The sequence below is a fragment of the Mesoplodon mirus genome (genome assembly GCF_964341445.2).
Source record: "Mesoplodon mirus genome assembly, chromosome: 10".
In the NCBI taxonomy this organism is placed as follows: Eukaryota; Metazoa; Chordata; class Mammalia; order Artiodactyla; family Ziphiidae; genus Mesoplodon; species Mesoplodon mirus.
Window position 1 is genome coordinate 81900898 of NC_138986.1, and position 16435 is coordinate 81917332.

General features: G+C 39.2%; 1 protein-coding gene across 5 annotated transcripts in view; it reads left to right on the forward strand.

Moving 5' to 3' along the window:
- The first annotated feature begins 1072 nt into the window (after nt 1-1072).
- The window catches only part of PHF3 (PHD finger protein 3), a 99603-nt gene continuing 84240 nt past the window's right edge, over nt 1073-16435 (forward strand). For 2 of the 5 annotated variants that reach the window (XM_082634356.1, XM_082634357.1), the window contains exons 1-2: nt 1073-1422; nt 14019-14287. In XM_082634356.1, the coding sequence (XP_082490482.1) occupies nt 14044-14287 (244 nt within the window). In that variant the 5' untranslated portion in view covers nt 1073-1422; nt 14019-14043. Of the gene's footprint in view, nt 1423-1687; nt 1704-14018; nt 14288-16435 lie in introns of those variants that run through there. The other 3 variants (XM_082634361.1, XM_082634358.1, XM_082634362.1) reach the window with 3 other exon arrangements.

The window sequence follows — 16435 nt, forward strand, 5'->3', positions numbered from 1 at the left end:
ATTCTACTTGGTACTGCATCCTACAATGTGGCCTGCTGCTGGCTTGAGGCTTAAATCAACAAGTAAAGGTTTTAGAAGAGCACGGCAGGTGTTGGCTGGCTATCATTTTTTAGTGGGTACTGTCATGGTCCCTGCAGTTAGGAGACATTCCTGGTCCTTAAAGGGGCTCATCTTGTTCTGGGGAATGACTAGCAACAATTACCCGGCAGTGCTTGTTAAGGGCTGAGATAGAGGTCTGCCCAAGCTGCTGTGGAGGCACATAACCTAAACCAGTGGTTTTCAAACTTTTTGGTCTCAGAACCCCTCTTCGCTCTTAAAAATTACTGAGGGACTTCCAAGAGTTTTTGTTTATACGGGTTAGTGATATGTATTGATATTTACCGTCTTAGAAATTAAACCTAAGAACAATAAAAAACCCCGAAATTCATTGTTACCATAAATATTTATTATGAAAAATACATTTACCAACAAAATTTAATTAAAGAGTGGCATTGTTTAAAATTTTTGCAAATATCTGCATTTGTCGGGCTTCACGGAGGATGGCTGGATTCTCCTTTCTGCTTCTGCCTTAAATCGGTTGCTACACGTTGTTTCGGTTGAGGGAGATGAAGAAAATTGGGTCTTATACACATGCAATTGCAAAAGAACTGGAGACCCTCTGAAAGGGCTTGGGGGCCCCTCCGGAGATCCTCTGGCCACATTTGAGAACTGCTGACTTAGATCGGGAACATTTCTTGGAGGAGGCAGCTTGAGTCCTGAACGCAGACCGGCTTGCTAACAGGGGAACGACGAGGGCGAGGCGATTCACGACGGGACTGCGGTGCAAAGCCCGCAGGGACTCCTGGGCAAGGGGCTCAGTCCGCGCCACCATCGCCCGCCATTCTGGAACACACACCCAATTCGTAAAAAGCACCGAAGGGGGAGCAGATCTGCCCATCAATTTCACATTAAGCAGGAAGCCTTAGCTGTTACTACAACCGAGAAAAAGCAACTGTGTGTAGCCTTAGCCCTGGCCCGCGGGCGGTGCCGCGCCCTCGGAAGCCCGGGAGGCTCGCAGCGCGCAGGCGCGGCGCGGCCCCGGAACGGTAAACAGTGCGGTCACGTGACGCGACCCCGCTCCAGCCCCCGCGCCGTCGCCGCACGCCGATGGCTGCGGGGTCTCGCGCCACCGCACGGTCCCCCCGAGGCGAGCGACCCTCGGGCCCTGGGCGGCGGCGGCTGCAACGAGGATAGGGAGGGCGGCGCGGAAGACGGGACGGCGTGGTCCGCAGTGGCCGCCCGGGCTGGGAGGAAGCAGAGGTTGTGGCAGCGACGCCTGCGTCCTGCGCGTACCCCCTCTCGGCGCAGCCGGCCCCCTCCTCCGCGGCGGCGCGGCCACCATCTTCCTCTCGCTGCCAGTGGTAGCGCTCGTCGGCGGAGCTGGTGAGTTGCGGCGCGGCCGCGGCCGGGCGACGGGCGGCCCTCCCCTCCCCCAACCCCAGCCCCGCGCCTCCGCGGCCTCCCGCCCTCCCGCGGCCGCACTCCGCGCCTTCCTCCCGCGCAGCGGGAAGCAGCGGGAAGGCGCCTCTCGGCTTCTCGCGCGCCGCCCTCGGCCCGCCCGCGCCACCTCTGCCGCCCGGGACCGTTTGGGCCGCTGTGGCGGGGCCACCGGGCGGAGGGCCGGGGCCGCGGCCTCCCCGCCGGCTCCGCGCCCGGGCCTCGGGGTGAGTGCGCCGCCGCGCGGGCGCGCAGGCCGGGCGGCAGGGCGGGCGCTGCCGGGGAGGCCCAGCCCGCAGGCCCCGACCCGGCCCTTCGGCATCGAGCTTTGGGCCCCGGCCCGTCAGCCGGCGCTGGCCTTGGCCGCGAAGCCGAGCCGGGTGCCCGCTGGTGGGGACGAGGAGTCGGCGCTCCATCCACCCTCCTGCGACCGCGCGCTTTTGTGCTCGGGACCCAAACTGTCGACTCCTTTTGCATAGTTTGAAATGAGAAGCCAGGAATCTGGCCTTCGATAATACGTGTAATTTAATGAGCCACTTGTCGATACGTGGGTGTTCATGGTGCTAAATAACTGATCACCTGACCCGGGGGGCGGGGAGGAGGGAGAAAGGGAGGGAATGTTGGTACCGCGCACAGTCCAGTGCCCCTTCTTTTCCCCACCTGTGTATTGCCGGGTCCGATGACTTTTTCCCCATCTTTGAGTTTTTAAATGCTGTTTCTCGAAGACCGTGATTCGAAGTAATTTGAGTGTGTGATTATTGGTGCTGCTCAGGAATCGTTTGCAGAACATGGTCGTGAATAGTCATTAAGTGACAACAACGACTTAATATCTTCCTCATCTTGATCTTCATCACATGTAGAGATGCTTAATTTAAAATGAAACATCGGTAGTTGAGCCTTAGCAAATACGAACTTTACCACGTTATTTTGGGATGGGGGGTGGAGATACAGTTAGCTACTTAGGGAGTGCTTAAATAGTACATTGTTATAGTTAGTTACTGTTTTGGGTTTTAACTCGTCTTCGCTTTTCTAAACTGGTTGTTTGAGATCCTCCAAAACTGTGTCTCCATTACTTATTCATTACCTACCATTTTTTGATTCTTGAATGAAGTGTTTGGGATTGTGAAAATGTTGGCAGATGTGTTTCTGTGGTAGAGACACTAGTCAAAGAACCAGGAAATCTTTGCAGCATTCTTGTTTTTGAATTTGTCTCTTCATTCCAGAGCATAAAAGGTGTTGTCTTGTGAAGATTATTGTTTCAGATAGTGATTACTTAACCGTCATTACCACTTAGACGTTTCTTAATTTATTATTATTTCTCCCCAGTTCTCTTTACTGGCCATATATTATGATAATGAATTTTCTCTCCATCAGCATCTTCATCATCACTACTTTAAAATATATACTCCATTTCCCCATGACAGTAACAGAATTTAAGGAAGTACTTTTAATAGCTATCATTGCGCTGATGAAGCCACACACAGTTCAGTCAGTTCCTTAGCAGCAGAAAGACATCCACTCAACTGAAGTGAGCCAGTTGTTAAGTATGCAGAACTACAGCCTTAGAGTTTAAGCTTTGTTTGGTAGCTGTATGGGAGACTTGTGAGAAGGATAACGCATGAGTTAGTGATGGGACAAGTTTCCCCCTGTTCCGTGCATGTTTTGTAGGTCCATTTACTGAAGAGCTTGAAAATATAATTTATTATACTGCTTTTGCATCCTTTGGGAGGATAGTGAACTTCCTTATCGATCACACTGAATTAGTTATGCATTCTCTGCTGTTGGGATAGACCTCAGATAACTGTCTAGCTGATCCTGTGATATACTCATCTGTTGCATGTTCAGATAAGTCAAATCTATGAGAAGTGGTTTGTGTAAATGTAGGTGAAAAATAACTTTAATCCGAAGCAACTTTAAGGATAGAAAAATGGAAAGAAAGTTGTCTTTATATTAATCATTTAAGACCATAATATTAAAATTTGGATTGTATTGAGTATTGAAATCAGGGAAGGTTGATAATTTTTGACATATAATAACATGTTAATAAAACTGTTTTTGATAAAAGTTAGTTTGGGGGTACTAAAATATAGATAATGATTATCTTCCTTGACATGGTAACTTGGTGCTTGCCTTTTTGATACATTTTGCTTTCTTAAATGTGTTATTTTTATTATTTTTTTCTTTACACAGATTTCTCACAAAACCTTTTTTACTTAATTTTTGTCTGGAGGTAAGATCTTTATGATATTTGAGGTTTATTGATTAGCATTTCAGGTTTGTGGATTACCACCACACAGTGTCAGGGAGTGCAAGGTTCTTGGACTGCTGACTTCTAAATATTTTTGTTCATCTACATCTCATCAATTCTTTTGGACACGTGATTGCTGGATTTCTTTTCTGCAACAGTACATTTTGGGCTCTATTTCTTTCATTTCTTCTTTGAGCACCCTCAGAATCCTGGAGTATCTTTTCAGAAGCATAGACAATTTATTTTTTAACTACAAAAAAATGACTTGGCAAATTGTTAACACATTTCTGATGCTGTTGCATTTTTAAGAACAGTAAAAAGCTTCTCTTTTAATGTTGCCCTTTGATTACACAGCGAATGATATTGACAGTATTGATTTGATTCAAAATATTTGAGACCCAGGTGCTGTTTGTATGCTCAAGGAACATAATCTAGGTTGAGAAACCAGATTCAGACATGAGATGTTAAATCACTGTATTAGATTTAAAAGAGGAAGATATTTCAAGAGTTACAAAACACATTGTGTGAGGAATTGCCAAATGTATAGACTGGACAATTATGGCCATGCATCGTGTATTTAATATAGATCATTTTTTAATGGTCGGGATTAAAATTTTTATGATCGTTTGTATAATGGAGAGAGGATGGAGAGAAATAGTTAAGCAAAAACTTCAAAATAGTATCCTGAAGTTTTATCTTTTGGCTCAGTCTAACTTTATTAGGAAAACTTTGAATGGCATAGTAGATTGTACAGAAAAGCTAAAGTTTTATTTCACTCATAATTTGTGTGAGATGGCCACATGAAACCATTCTAAAACTGTAGTTTTTGAAAATAAATTGTGAAGTTTGTGGTTGATCACTTCCAAACTGATGTTTTTTTCTATACACACTGAGGACAGCCATTTTATTTTTAAATGTGGAGAGTGGCTAAGTGCATATTTCCCAATTTATTTTGGAAGTGGGCATGTCACTTTGTTTCCAGTATTTTGATATGTGTTATGAATGTAGACTGCATAAAGTATAGTAGTTTAGAAGTGCAGGCTCAGGAATCTCACTGCCTGGATTCCAGTTTGGGTATACAGGCATACCTCTTGTATTGTGCTTGGCAGATACTGCGTTTTTTACAAATTGAAGGTTTGTGGCAATCAAGCATGGAGCAAATCTATTGCCGCCGCCCATTTTTTAAACAGCATTTGCTCACTTTGAGTCTTCTCTGTCACATTTTGGTTATTCTCACTATATTTCAAACTTTTGCATTATTACTATATTTGTTATGGTGTTTTGTGATCGGTATTGATGTTGCTATTGTCATTATTTTGGGGCACCACAAATCACAGCTCTGAAGATGGTGAACTTAACTGTAAATGTTGTGTGTGTTCTGACTGCTCCACCGACTAGCTTTTCCCTGTCTCTCTCCCTCTCCTTGTGCCTCCCTGTTCCTTGAGATGCAACAATATTGAAATTAGGCCAATTAATAACTCAATTAATAACTCTACAATGGCCAGTAAGTGTACAAGTGAAAGGAAGAGTCGGTGTCTCTCACTTTAAATCAAAAGTTAGAAATGATGAAGCTTAGTGAGGAAGGCATGTTGGAAGCCGAGACAGGCCAAAAGCTCGGCCGTTTGTGGCAAACAGATAGCCAAGTTGTGGATGCAAATGAAAAGTTCTTGAAGGAAATTAAACATGCTATTGCAGTGAACACATGAATGAAGAAAGTGAAACAACCTTACTGCTGTTACGGAGAAAGTTTTAGTAGTCTGGAAAGAAGATCAAAGCAGCCACAACATTCTCTTAACCCAAAGTCTAATCCAGAGCAAGGCCTTATTAACTCTCTTCAATCTTGTGAAGGTTGAGAGAGGTGGGAAGATACAGAAGGAAAGCTTGAAGTTAGCAGAGGTTGGTTCATGAGGTTTAAGGAAAGAAATCATTTCTGTGACATAGAAATGCAAGGTGAAGCAGCAAGTGCTGATATAGAAGCTGCAGCAAGTTATCCAGAAGATCTAGCTAAGATAATTCATGAGGGTGGCTACCTTAAACAACAGGTTTTCAATTTAGTGAAAACAGCCTTCTATTGGAAGAAGATGCCATCTAGGATGTTCATAGCTAGAGAGGAGAAGTCAGTGCCTCGTTTCAAAGGACAGGCTGGCTCTCCAGTTAGGGGCTGTTGCAGCTGGTGACTTCAAGTTGAAGCCTGTGCTCATTCACCATTCTGAAAATGCTAGGGCCCTTAAAAATAATGCTAAATCTACTCTGCCTGTGCTCTGTAAATGGAACAAGAAAGCCTGCATGACAGCACATCTCTTTACAACATGGTTTACTAAATATTCTAAGCTCACTGTTGACCTACTCTCAGAAGAAAAGATTCCTTTCAAAATATCACTGGTGGGCTTCCCTGGTGGCACAGTGGTTGAGAGTCCGCCTGCCGATGCAGGGGACATGGGTTCGTGCCCCGGTCCGGGAAGATCCCACATGCCACGGAGCGGCTGTGCCCGTGAGCCATGGCCGCTGAGCCTGTGCGTCCGGAGCCTGTGATCCACAACGGGAGAGGCCACAACAGTGAGAGGCCCGTGTACCGCAAAAAAAAAAAAAAAAAAAAAAAAAAAAAATATATATATATATATATATATATGTATATATTACTGCTGACTGACAATGCAGCTGGTCACCCAAGAGCTCTGATGGAGATGGACAGTGGGATGAATGGTTTTCATGCCTGCTCACACAACATCCATTCTGCAGCCCATGGATCAAGGAGTCACTTCAACTTTCAAGTCTTATTTTTTAAGAAATACATTTTGTAAGGCTATAGCTGCCATAGATACTGATTCCTCTGAGGGATCTGGGCAGAGTTAGTTGAAAACCTTCTGGAAAGGATTCACCATTCTAGATGCCATTAAGAACATCGTGATTCATGGGAAGAGGTCAAAATATCAGGATACACAGGAGTTTGGAAGAAGTTGATTCCAGTCCTCATGGATAACTTTGAAGGTTTCAGAGCTTCAGTGGCAGAAGTAATTGTAGTTGTGGCAGTAGCAAGAGGACCAGAATTAGGAGTGGAGCCTGAAGACGTGACTGAACTACTGCAGTCTCATGATAAAAGTTGAACGGGTGAGGTGTTGCTTCTTACGGATGAGCAAAGACAGTGGTTTCTTGAGAAGAAGTCTACTCCTGGTGAAGATGCTGTGAAGACTTGAAATGACAGCAAAGGATTTAGATATTGCATAAACTTAATTGATAAAGCAGCTACAGGGTTTGAGAAGACTGACTCCAATTTTGAAAGAAGTACTGCAGTGGGTAGCATGCTGTCAAACAGTGTGTCATGCTGTAGAGACATTGTGGAAGGAAGAGTCGGTCATTGCAGCAGACTTCATTGTCTTCTGGTTTCAAGAAATTGCCACAGCTGTGCCAGCCTTGAGCAGCCACCACCCTGATCCGTCAGCGCCACCAGCATCGAGGCAGGACCCTCCACCAGCAAGACGATTACAGCTTGCTGAAGGCTCACATGATGGTTAGCATTTTTTAGCAATAAAGTATTTTTAACTAAGTTTTTTTGTACATTGTTTTTTTAGACATAATGCTATTGCATACTTAATAGACTACAGTATATTGGAAACATAGCTTTTATATGCGCTGGGAAACCAAAAGATTGGTGTGACTTGCTTTATTGCATGCAATATTCACTATTGTGGTGGTCTGGAACCGACACTGCAGTATCTTTGAGGTACATCTGTCCTGGGTGTGTGACCTACACAATGGTCTGGGCCTCAGTTTGCTCCTCTGCAAAATAGAAGTAATAATGGCACCTACCTCACAGGGTTGTTGTGAGAAACTGATGAGATTCGCACACAGTATAGTTAGCACAAGGCCTGGCACATAGTACACGCTCAGTACATGTTAGCTTGGTCTGTTATTACTTAGGCCATAGTGTTGATGACTTGTACTGTTTCTGTGGTTAATCCAAACTGCTAGAGCCTCTCATAATGACAATAGGGAATGGTTGTAAACTTTGAAGGTAATTTTCATACTAATAGCTAAGTAATTCTGCTTTTGCCAGTCTCAACTTGTACTCGATAGCTCTTTTTCTAGGTTTTTAGGTCTGCTTTGGTCTTAGTATGGCAGTCATCTTGGATTCTTATATATTCTTTTTACCTGATAAATTCAGAAACACAGTTAACGATCCTTGTTTTTTTCTTATGTAGTCTTGCCAGTAGATTCTAACCAATGAAACTGGACCAGAATTTGAAATGGGTGTGTAGAGCAGGTGATGGGGTTGCATTGCTTCTAGAATTGTACTTTTTAGAAATGTGTTATACCACACGTCTTAACCATTTAGTGATTTTCCTTGACTTTGTCTTGGAAGGATAACTTACTCATCTTTAACATTGTTATATCATGGTGGTGAAGAACTGACCTTTGTGTCAGCGGATTTGAGTTCTTGCTTTGTCATTTATTTATTCTGTAATATTGGGTGTAACTTTGCTAAGCTTTAGCTTTTCTCTTATAAATTGGAAATAATAATAATAGCTGCTTAATTGTGTGGCTGTGAAGTTTAATGACATTATATATTTAAGTTAGCACGGTGCCTGGCACATAATAAATAGTGAATTTAACTGTGTGAAGAGATAATGCAGGGCAGTGGTAAGTGCATTGACTTTTTTTTTTTTTTTTTTTTTTTTGCGGTACGCGGGCCTCTCACTGTTGTGGCCTCTCCCGTTGCAGAGCACAGGTTGGACATGCAGGCTCAGCGGCCACGGCTCACAGGCCCAGCCGCTCCGCGGCAGGTGGGATCTTCCCGGACCGGGGCACGAACCCGCGTCCCCTACATCGGCAGGCAGACTCTCAACCACTGCGCCGCCAGGGAAGCCCTGCATTGACTTTTGAATGAAAATTTTTGCGTTCAGATTTCAGCTCCACCACTTACTATAGCAAGTAATTTAACCTCTCTGATTCCAGTTTTATTTATTTTTGTATAATCAAGATTATAATATAGCATTGTTGTGAGAAATAAATTAATAAATGTAGAGCAGAGTTTCTTAACCTCAGCACTGTTTTTTGGCTGGCTAATTCTTTGTGGTGGGGCTTTCCTAGTGCGTTGTAGTATGTTTACTAGATGCCAGTAGCATGCTCTCCAGTTTTGATTACCAAAAATGTCTCCATTTTCGAATTAAGCCACATGTCGTCTGGAGAGGCTTAATCACCTCTGATGCTCTGATGGAGAACTAATGTAAAGCATGTCGACCGTTGCCTGGCCTGAAGTTAGAGCACATTAAGTCTTATATGTTATCATTGTTTTAGTAGTGGTACCTTTTTTTTTCCTACAGCTCCTACTATTGCCTGTTAGAAATTTGCTAATAGTGAGCATGCCTGATGAATTGACAGCTTAATTTAATCTATGGTGTAGGGGTCGGAAGGCAACAAGCAGTTCCATTCTCAGTGCCTTTGCATTTAGGTCTTTGCCTGAATTGCTGTTCCCCATTTATGCGTGGATCACTCCCTCATTTCAGGTTTTGGCTCACATGTTGCCCTTATTAGCAAGGCCTTCATTTACTGTCTTACATAGAATGCTCTCCTTCTCCCATCACTATTACAGTGTTTAATTATTCTTCATAGATTTTATAATCTCCTGATATATATTTGTTCCCCCACCAACATACTCATACACGCGCGTGCGTGTGCGCGTGCCTTCTATAGCTTTAGTGACTTATTGGTAGGCTTATTCTGTGCAGTTTTTTAAGGAAGATATGATAAAATGCATAGTTTTACTTTCAGGATGTTTTTGAGAAGTTGAGGTAGTCAATTTTAGTTTGCTCTTAATTTAAAGGGGATTTTGGTAGAAGTGTAATTTTTTTCCCCTGTTGGTGTTTTCTAAATCTTTTTGCATTCTATTCGTACACGAAACACTTAGAAAACAATATACACTGGTTTTATCAGTGTAAATGAAATTTGGCTGCAGTATAGTTCTCTGAGTGACAGATGAAGCAAGTGGGAAGTATCTCTGGACTCAGATTAAATTTTATTCAGGGTGTTAGTACTGATAATTATTTTTAGTTGTATTCTGAGTCTTTCTAAATGGTCCATTAGGACCAAACTCTGGCATTCATAATTAGCACCTGCTGTTCTTTTGCCTGGAGTAGCCTCTGGACCTTTAGGACCAATCTCACATGTCACCTGCTTAGCCTTTCTTGGCCTCATGGATTTTACCTTTCTCTGTGGTACTGAGAGCCCTTCAGTATGACACTTTCATATTTTGTTGTGATGTTTATATGTTGTATTTGTTTATATGTCCATACTTGATTTTGGATTATGAGTTCCTTGAATTTGAGACTGGGGTTTGTTTCCCTGGTATACTTATGATGGTACTTTTTTTTTTTTTTTGATAGTACTTCATAGTAGATACTTGATAAATACATGAATAAATGAGTAATTTTGAATTAAGCAAATTATCCAATTTGACTTAGCTGGATACATCCTATTGTCTGCAAACTTGAGGTGTGACTGTGAACCCATAAGTAATTTCTGATTTTAGCATGTATGTATTCCCAAGTTAATAACATCAATTCAGTTGCATACATGCATATCATTAGCCTCTCGAAATACATCCTAGATAGGTTTGTTATGTTCTATTATGTTTTAATTATTAAATTTGTAATGCGAAATGTAAGGAAGCATTTAAGTAAAATTTCAGTGTAAGAAACAGGAATTTGTTAGTTTATTTATTTACTTATTTTTTGGCTCTTTTGCGCGGCCTGTGGGATCTTAGTACCCCAACCAGGAATTGAAACCGGGCCCTCAGCGGTGAAAGCGCAGAGTTTTAACCACTGGACCTCCAGGAATTTGTTTAAATCAAGCAATTTGTTTAACAGACACACTGAATCATCTCTTAAATTTCTCAATTAGATCGATTATCTTTGTCTATCTACATGGCTAGGTATTTCAGGACATTGTATTTTAGGTTAGTGTTCATTTTTTTTTTTAAGACCTTATTTTGGAGTAGTTTTAGATATATAGAAAAATTGCAAATAGTTGTCAAATTCCCATATACCCTTTATCTAGGTTTCTTGATTGTTCCATCTGACATAATGCTAATGTCTTTATCAGAACTAGAAGTTAACATTAGTGTTAACTGAACTCCAGACTTTATTCTGGTTTCACCAGTTTTGTTCTTCCACTACCGTCCTTTTTCTGTTCCATGACCCAAGTCAGGATACCACATTGCGTTTAGTAGATTAGTGTGTTCGTGTGAAGCAAGGTTCATATTTCTGCAGTTGGCTAACGTTTGTCTTACAATTCAGCATGGAGAGTTTTAATTTTATTTTTGATACATTGAGCACTTGATATCTAAAACTGATTTTTTAAAATAAATGACTTTTATATTTCCATTCATTGTCACTTCTAAGGTAATCTTGCGATATGGCTGTATACTGTGATTTTGGGCATTCTTCCTTTGGAATTGGCTCCAGAGCCTGTTGGAACGACTTAAGAAAATTCAGTCTTACCAATTTATAACAATTTCACAAAACAGTTCTGTAGAAATTGTTTTCTTTGGACCCATAAGTTTGGGGTGCTTTATACCATATTTTGTCTTGTAAGATCCGCAGTTGCATTGGCATATTAAAGGTGTCTTGCACAGTGGTAGCTGGTTAGTGAACACTTTTTGAATAAATTAAAGGTATTAAAGAAACGTAACTTTGTTATACCAGTCTTTCTCGACATTTGACGCTTTTATGCTAATCTGTTTATTTAATCCAGGGCAACACACTTTATATAAATCATACTAGTTTTGGCCGAAAAAAAAAAACCACCCCATACTGGAAAATGAGGTTCACCCACCTTATTTACAGTATGTTTTACTTTTTTTTTTTTAAATTGATCTTTAAAGACTAAATATTGTCTATCTGCTATTGAGATTAAAAAGTATGCCACAAGCTCTGAAGGCACGTTTTAGTAAAAGAGTTTGGGATGATTCACTAATAGTATCATTGAAAAAACAATATATTGCTCATTTAGATCACTCTTTAGAATGGGCTGGTTTTCGGTATAGCTAGGTGATTTCGAGCCGTGTAACTGTACCTTCTGAATGTTGGGAATGTCCCCACCACTTAAACGTACACAGGCAGAAGTTGGTGCAACAGAAAGACTAACCTCAGGTGAAGTTTGTAAAATTTCCCAGACTTGTGTTGCTATGGGAATGAGTGTGTTGTCAGTAGATTCAGCATATTGTTTTTATGAGGAAAGTCAACCATTTGTTTCTAGAGCTGGAATTGCCTTTTTTCTTTGTTTCATCTGGGATGCAACTCTGAAGAGGAGGTTGTTTCGGGTTGTGGTAAACTTTGGATTCCAGCATATTCAGATAAACAAATTTGTTGATAGTTCTAGCTGATTAATTTTGTAGATATTTAGTAATGTTTTTGTAAGTTATTTTTAATTACCAGAAATTTATTATACTAAAATTTCTTTGGAACCTAAAAACGTATTAGTGGAAGTATTGGTGATATATGATAATTGAGCCTTTCTTAGGTACTGAGATCAGATAGTTTCAGGGAATTAAAACTTTTCCTGACTTTTCATCACCATTGTAGCTCACAGTTTTCTCTAAATGTTATAAAGAATGCATGTAAGATAATCAGCTAATCAAACAGTTAACATTTTATTTCAGTGCTTTATTAATATTTCAATATAAATAAGTTGCAAAATTTGAGAAGAGATACTGAAATCCTATATTTAGCAGAGGATTAACTTTTGTGAGAATGAGGAAATTTTCTTTCCTTTAAATTTTAAATTGAGTTACAGTGAACTGCATCCATTTAAAATGAACGGATTGGTGAATTTTGGTGGGTATATACACTCATAAACCACTACCACAATCCAGATTTGGGACATTTTCATCGTCTTCCAAAATATATTCCTGTTCCTTTGCAGTCAGTTCCCTCTCTTATCCAAGGCCCCAGGCAACTACTGATTAGTTGGAAAACGTTTTTAAAGAAGAACCTTTAATGAGTCAAATCTAGTCAATTTCTAGCTTTGTAGCTCAGTGTGAAAGGGTAGAGTTACCACCTTGGGCTATGTAGCCTTGAAACCTGGGTTTGAATCTTTGGCTCTGTTTTGTGACTTTGGGGAAGACGTTTAAACTATTTAAATGCATTTTGTCTACAAAACAAGGATAGTAATAGAGTGTATTGTTTATTATCACTGGGCAAAAATGAATTAAAAATGTAGGTGAAGTGTTCAGCAGCATATAATATATACCTGGTAAATTGTATAATATTTTTGAACTTCATATTCTCTCATTTTTATAGGGGAAAGAATTCAAGGACAGTTTGAGGAAATTTTGGTAGATTTGGAGCTAAGAATTTTGGAATCCAAGAATTTCTGGGTTAATTAGTGGAATTTTCTAGCTAACTGAATATTACTAGATTTTATTTAGCTGACTTGCCCACCACCCAAAATACATTGGTTCAGTGTCTCTGAAACCAACTTTTGATAATTGAGGCTCTTCCGGAGCATGAAGTGACCTTTGCTGAGCAATGCCTGGAGTGTAGGTATAGTTCAAATAGGAGATCAGCTCCATATCTTTATAGACAGTACATAACTCACTAAAATAAATGTAAGTCTCTGATATATTGGTTTGTCATTTATCTCATTTTATCTTAAAAGTGGTGCCCCCCCCCACAATGTGTGTATGTGCACGTCTGTGCCTGCGTGTATGTAGTTTTGAGTTTTGATTTGTTGGGTTTAGTTAATAGTTTCTCTCCGTTTTTTCTCCTTACTCCTACAAAAAAACCTTTTTGTCTTTCTTTAAATAATTTAAATGCATTGTAAATAAGACAAGGCTATTTTACAGTTTTAATAGGTATGGGACAATAATTTAAATGATTTTGGGTTTTAGCTCTTTTATATGGATTTTTATTAATCAGTGTCTGAGTCTTAATTTATGAAAAGATTATGGTTAAAAACATACGGTTTTTTATGGTTTAAGCCATGTAATTCTTTCAAATGTGTCAAATTAATGGATTATATATATAGTTTTTTTTTTCCCTAAAAAAGTGAATTAAGTAAACATTTAATAGGATCTCTGGTAAAATGAAATTTTACATGCATGATGAAGAAACATTGTGTAGCAAAGATTCATTCTACATGTCCAAATGTATATTCTAAAAGCAGTGAGGATCTTTTTTTAAACCATTCAGAAATACCAAACTGTGTTCTAGACTCAAAACTATTAAAATAATTTGGTTTTAGGTGATTATCAATTGATAGCTTTATTTCTTATGGTATTTTTTTTGTCTTTCTATAGGGCTGAAAGACACACAGAAGTCTTCATGGATATAGTTGATACATTTAATCATTTAATTCCTACTGAACACTTAGATGATGCCCTATTTCTAGGATCCAACCTGGAGAATGAAGTCTGTGAGGATTTTAGTACAAGTCAAAATGTCTTAGAGGACTCGCTGAAGAACATGCTCAGCGATAAGGATCCTATGCTAGGATCTGCAAGTAACCAGTTCTGTTTGCCTGTTTTGGATAGCAATGATCCCAATTTCCAGATGCCTTGTTCAACAGGTAATTCTTACTTTTTTTTTTTTTTTTTTTTTTTTTTTTTTAGTCTGCAATTTAAAGTAAAGATTTTTTTTTTTTTAGATGAGGGTAGTGCATTTAGGGTTCTTTTCTTTGAATTTAGAGCTCCTTTTCTAGGCATCACAATCAGAATTTAAAATTTAAATTTTCTTCTAAGGAATGTGGAATTATCTTCAAGGATATTGTGGCTATAGATAGGGTTACCATATAATTTGTTGTCCAGAATGGGATGCTTTTTTGAGAAGCATAGGGGGTGCTGTTAATAATTACATCATGACAACAGGTCATGATTGGGACTCTCTCTATCAAATAGGGATTGCCTTGCCAATGGGGACGTGATGTCATCCCAGGCCTACTGGAATCAAGGGGAATGGCTGAATTGACCTTTTTCAGTGCCCCTCCCTGCCCTTCGAATGTAATACATTGTGTGCTCCCATTTCAGATCTTTTAGTATTTACTTGTATCTCAAAACCAGAGAAAGAACTGTAGACCTTTGCTGTCCAACATAGCAACCACTAGCCACTTATAACTGTTGGCCTAATTGGAGATGAAATGAGTCTGGCCCTAATTGGAGATGTGCTCTAAAATGCACATTTGATTTCACTGTGAAAAAAAGATTGTAAAATATTTCATCAAGTTTTAAAAATGTAGATTCACGTTGAGGTGATATTTTTGGTTAAATAAAATATTGTATTAAAATTAATTTCACCTGTTGTTTTTACCTTTTTCTTTTAAAGTGGCTCCTTGAACATTTAAAATTACTTATGTGGCTTGCATTATATTTCCATTGGACAGCACTGCTTTAGGATCTATAATTGAAGTAACTGAAAGATAGTAACTTTCAGAGAATAACAACTTTCTGTAGGTCTAATCAAATTCTTAATAAGAGATTACTTCAGAGATACATTACTATGTGGAAAAAATATGTAGGTGTTCCTTTATAAAGCAAAGAAGATATTACAACAAACTTTGGAGCAATTAGCTATTCTGTAAGCTAAAATTAGACAAAGGAAAATCAGCTTCACATGGAGAAGTTAGGCTTTTTTCCCCTCTCCGTTCCCTAGAGTAGTTCAGGTTTACGTGGTGATGTTCAGTTTTTCAATAACTCTAGACTTTTTCTGCACTACAGTTTTCCAGTATTTTTCATTTCCTTTTAATATTTTCTACGTAATATTTTGATATAATAATACTTAAAGTTTGGTTTAGGTGGCCTGCTATTCATCAGATTTGTCAGATTTCTCTGCCTGAAGACTCAACACTTTGGCTTCTAGGAATTTTTTCATTTTAACGACTCCTTAATACTGAAGTCTTTTGAATTGTTTGTTAATAATGGTATATCTCTGAATTATATACATTGTGTTGTGTTATCGCATAGGTTTACATTGTTTTTGTTGTTGTATTCTTAAATGTTTTAAAGCTTTTAAAATTTTGTTTTATGTATGCACTGTTCCTGTGTCAGTACAATATATCTAATTATTGTGAAGCACTTTTGATGCTGGTTATATGCACAAAGTTTCACAGTTTAGTCTAAATTCAGGAAGAACGTTTATTGAATACATATGTGCTTATTACTAGAAATACAGTAACCGTTTCAGGGATGTTATATTGGGCCTGGAACTGGCAAATGTATCATCCTTTTAGACTTTCTTATAAAATTACAGCCCCTTAGAAATACTGGTATTCTTACTTGCAGTCTTTTTTTTTTTTAATTTCTGTCGATGTGAAAAGTTTTTTTTCATATGAAAAGTCTCTTTGGTTGAACATTTCTTTTGCTAATAGAAGACTTAGAACACCTTTATTGAAGTACTTAAATATTTTTGAGGCCTGATTAATGTTTGTGTACGATTTCATTGTAAACTAACTTTTTTATTTAAGAATCTATAAGTAGAAATATTTTCTCAATTCTCGTATTTTAAATTTGTTTGCTACAATTATTTATCTTGCTTTTAAACAACTATTTGTGTTAATATATATGATATATATATCTATACGCTTTTAAGATATGTAAGGGAATATGTGGAGGAAACTTAAAATTGTAAAGCTCTTTATAGGATTGCTTAGATTTCATTGTGCCATCAGGCCAGGGGATTTATTTTGATTGTTTCAAAGTTCCTTTTGCCCTTTGGGATATTT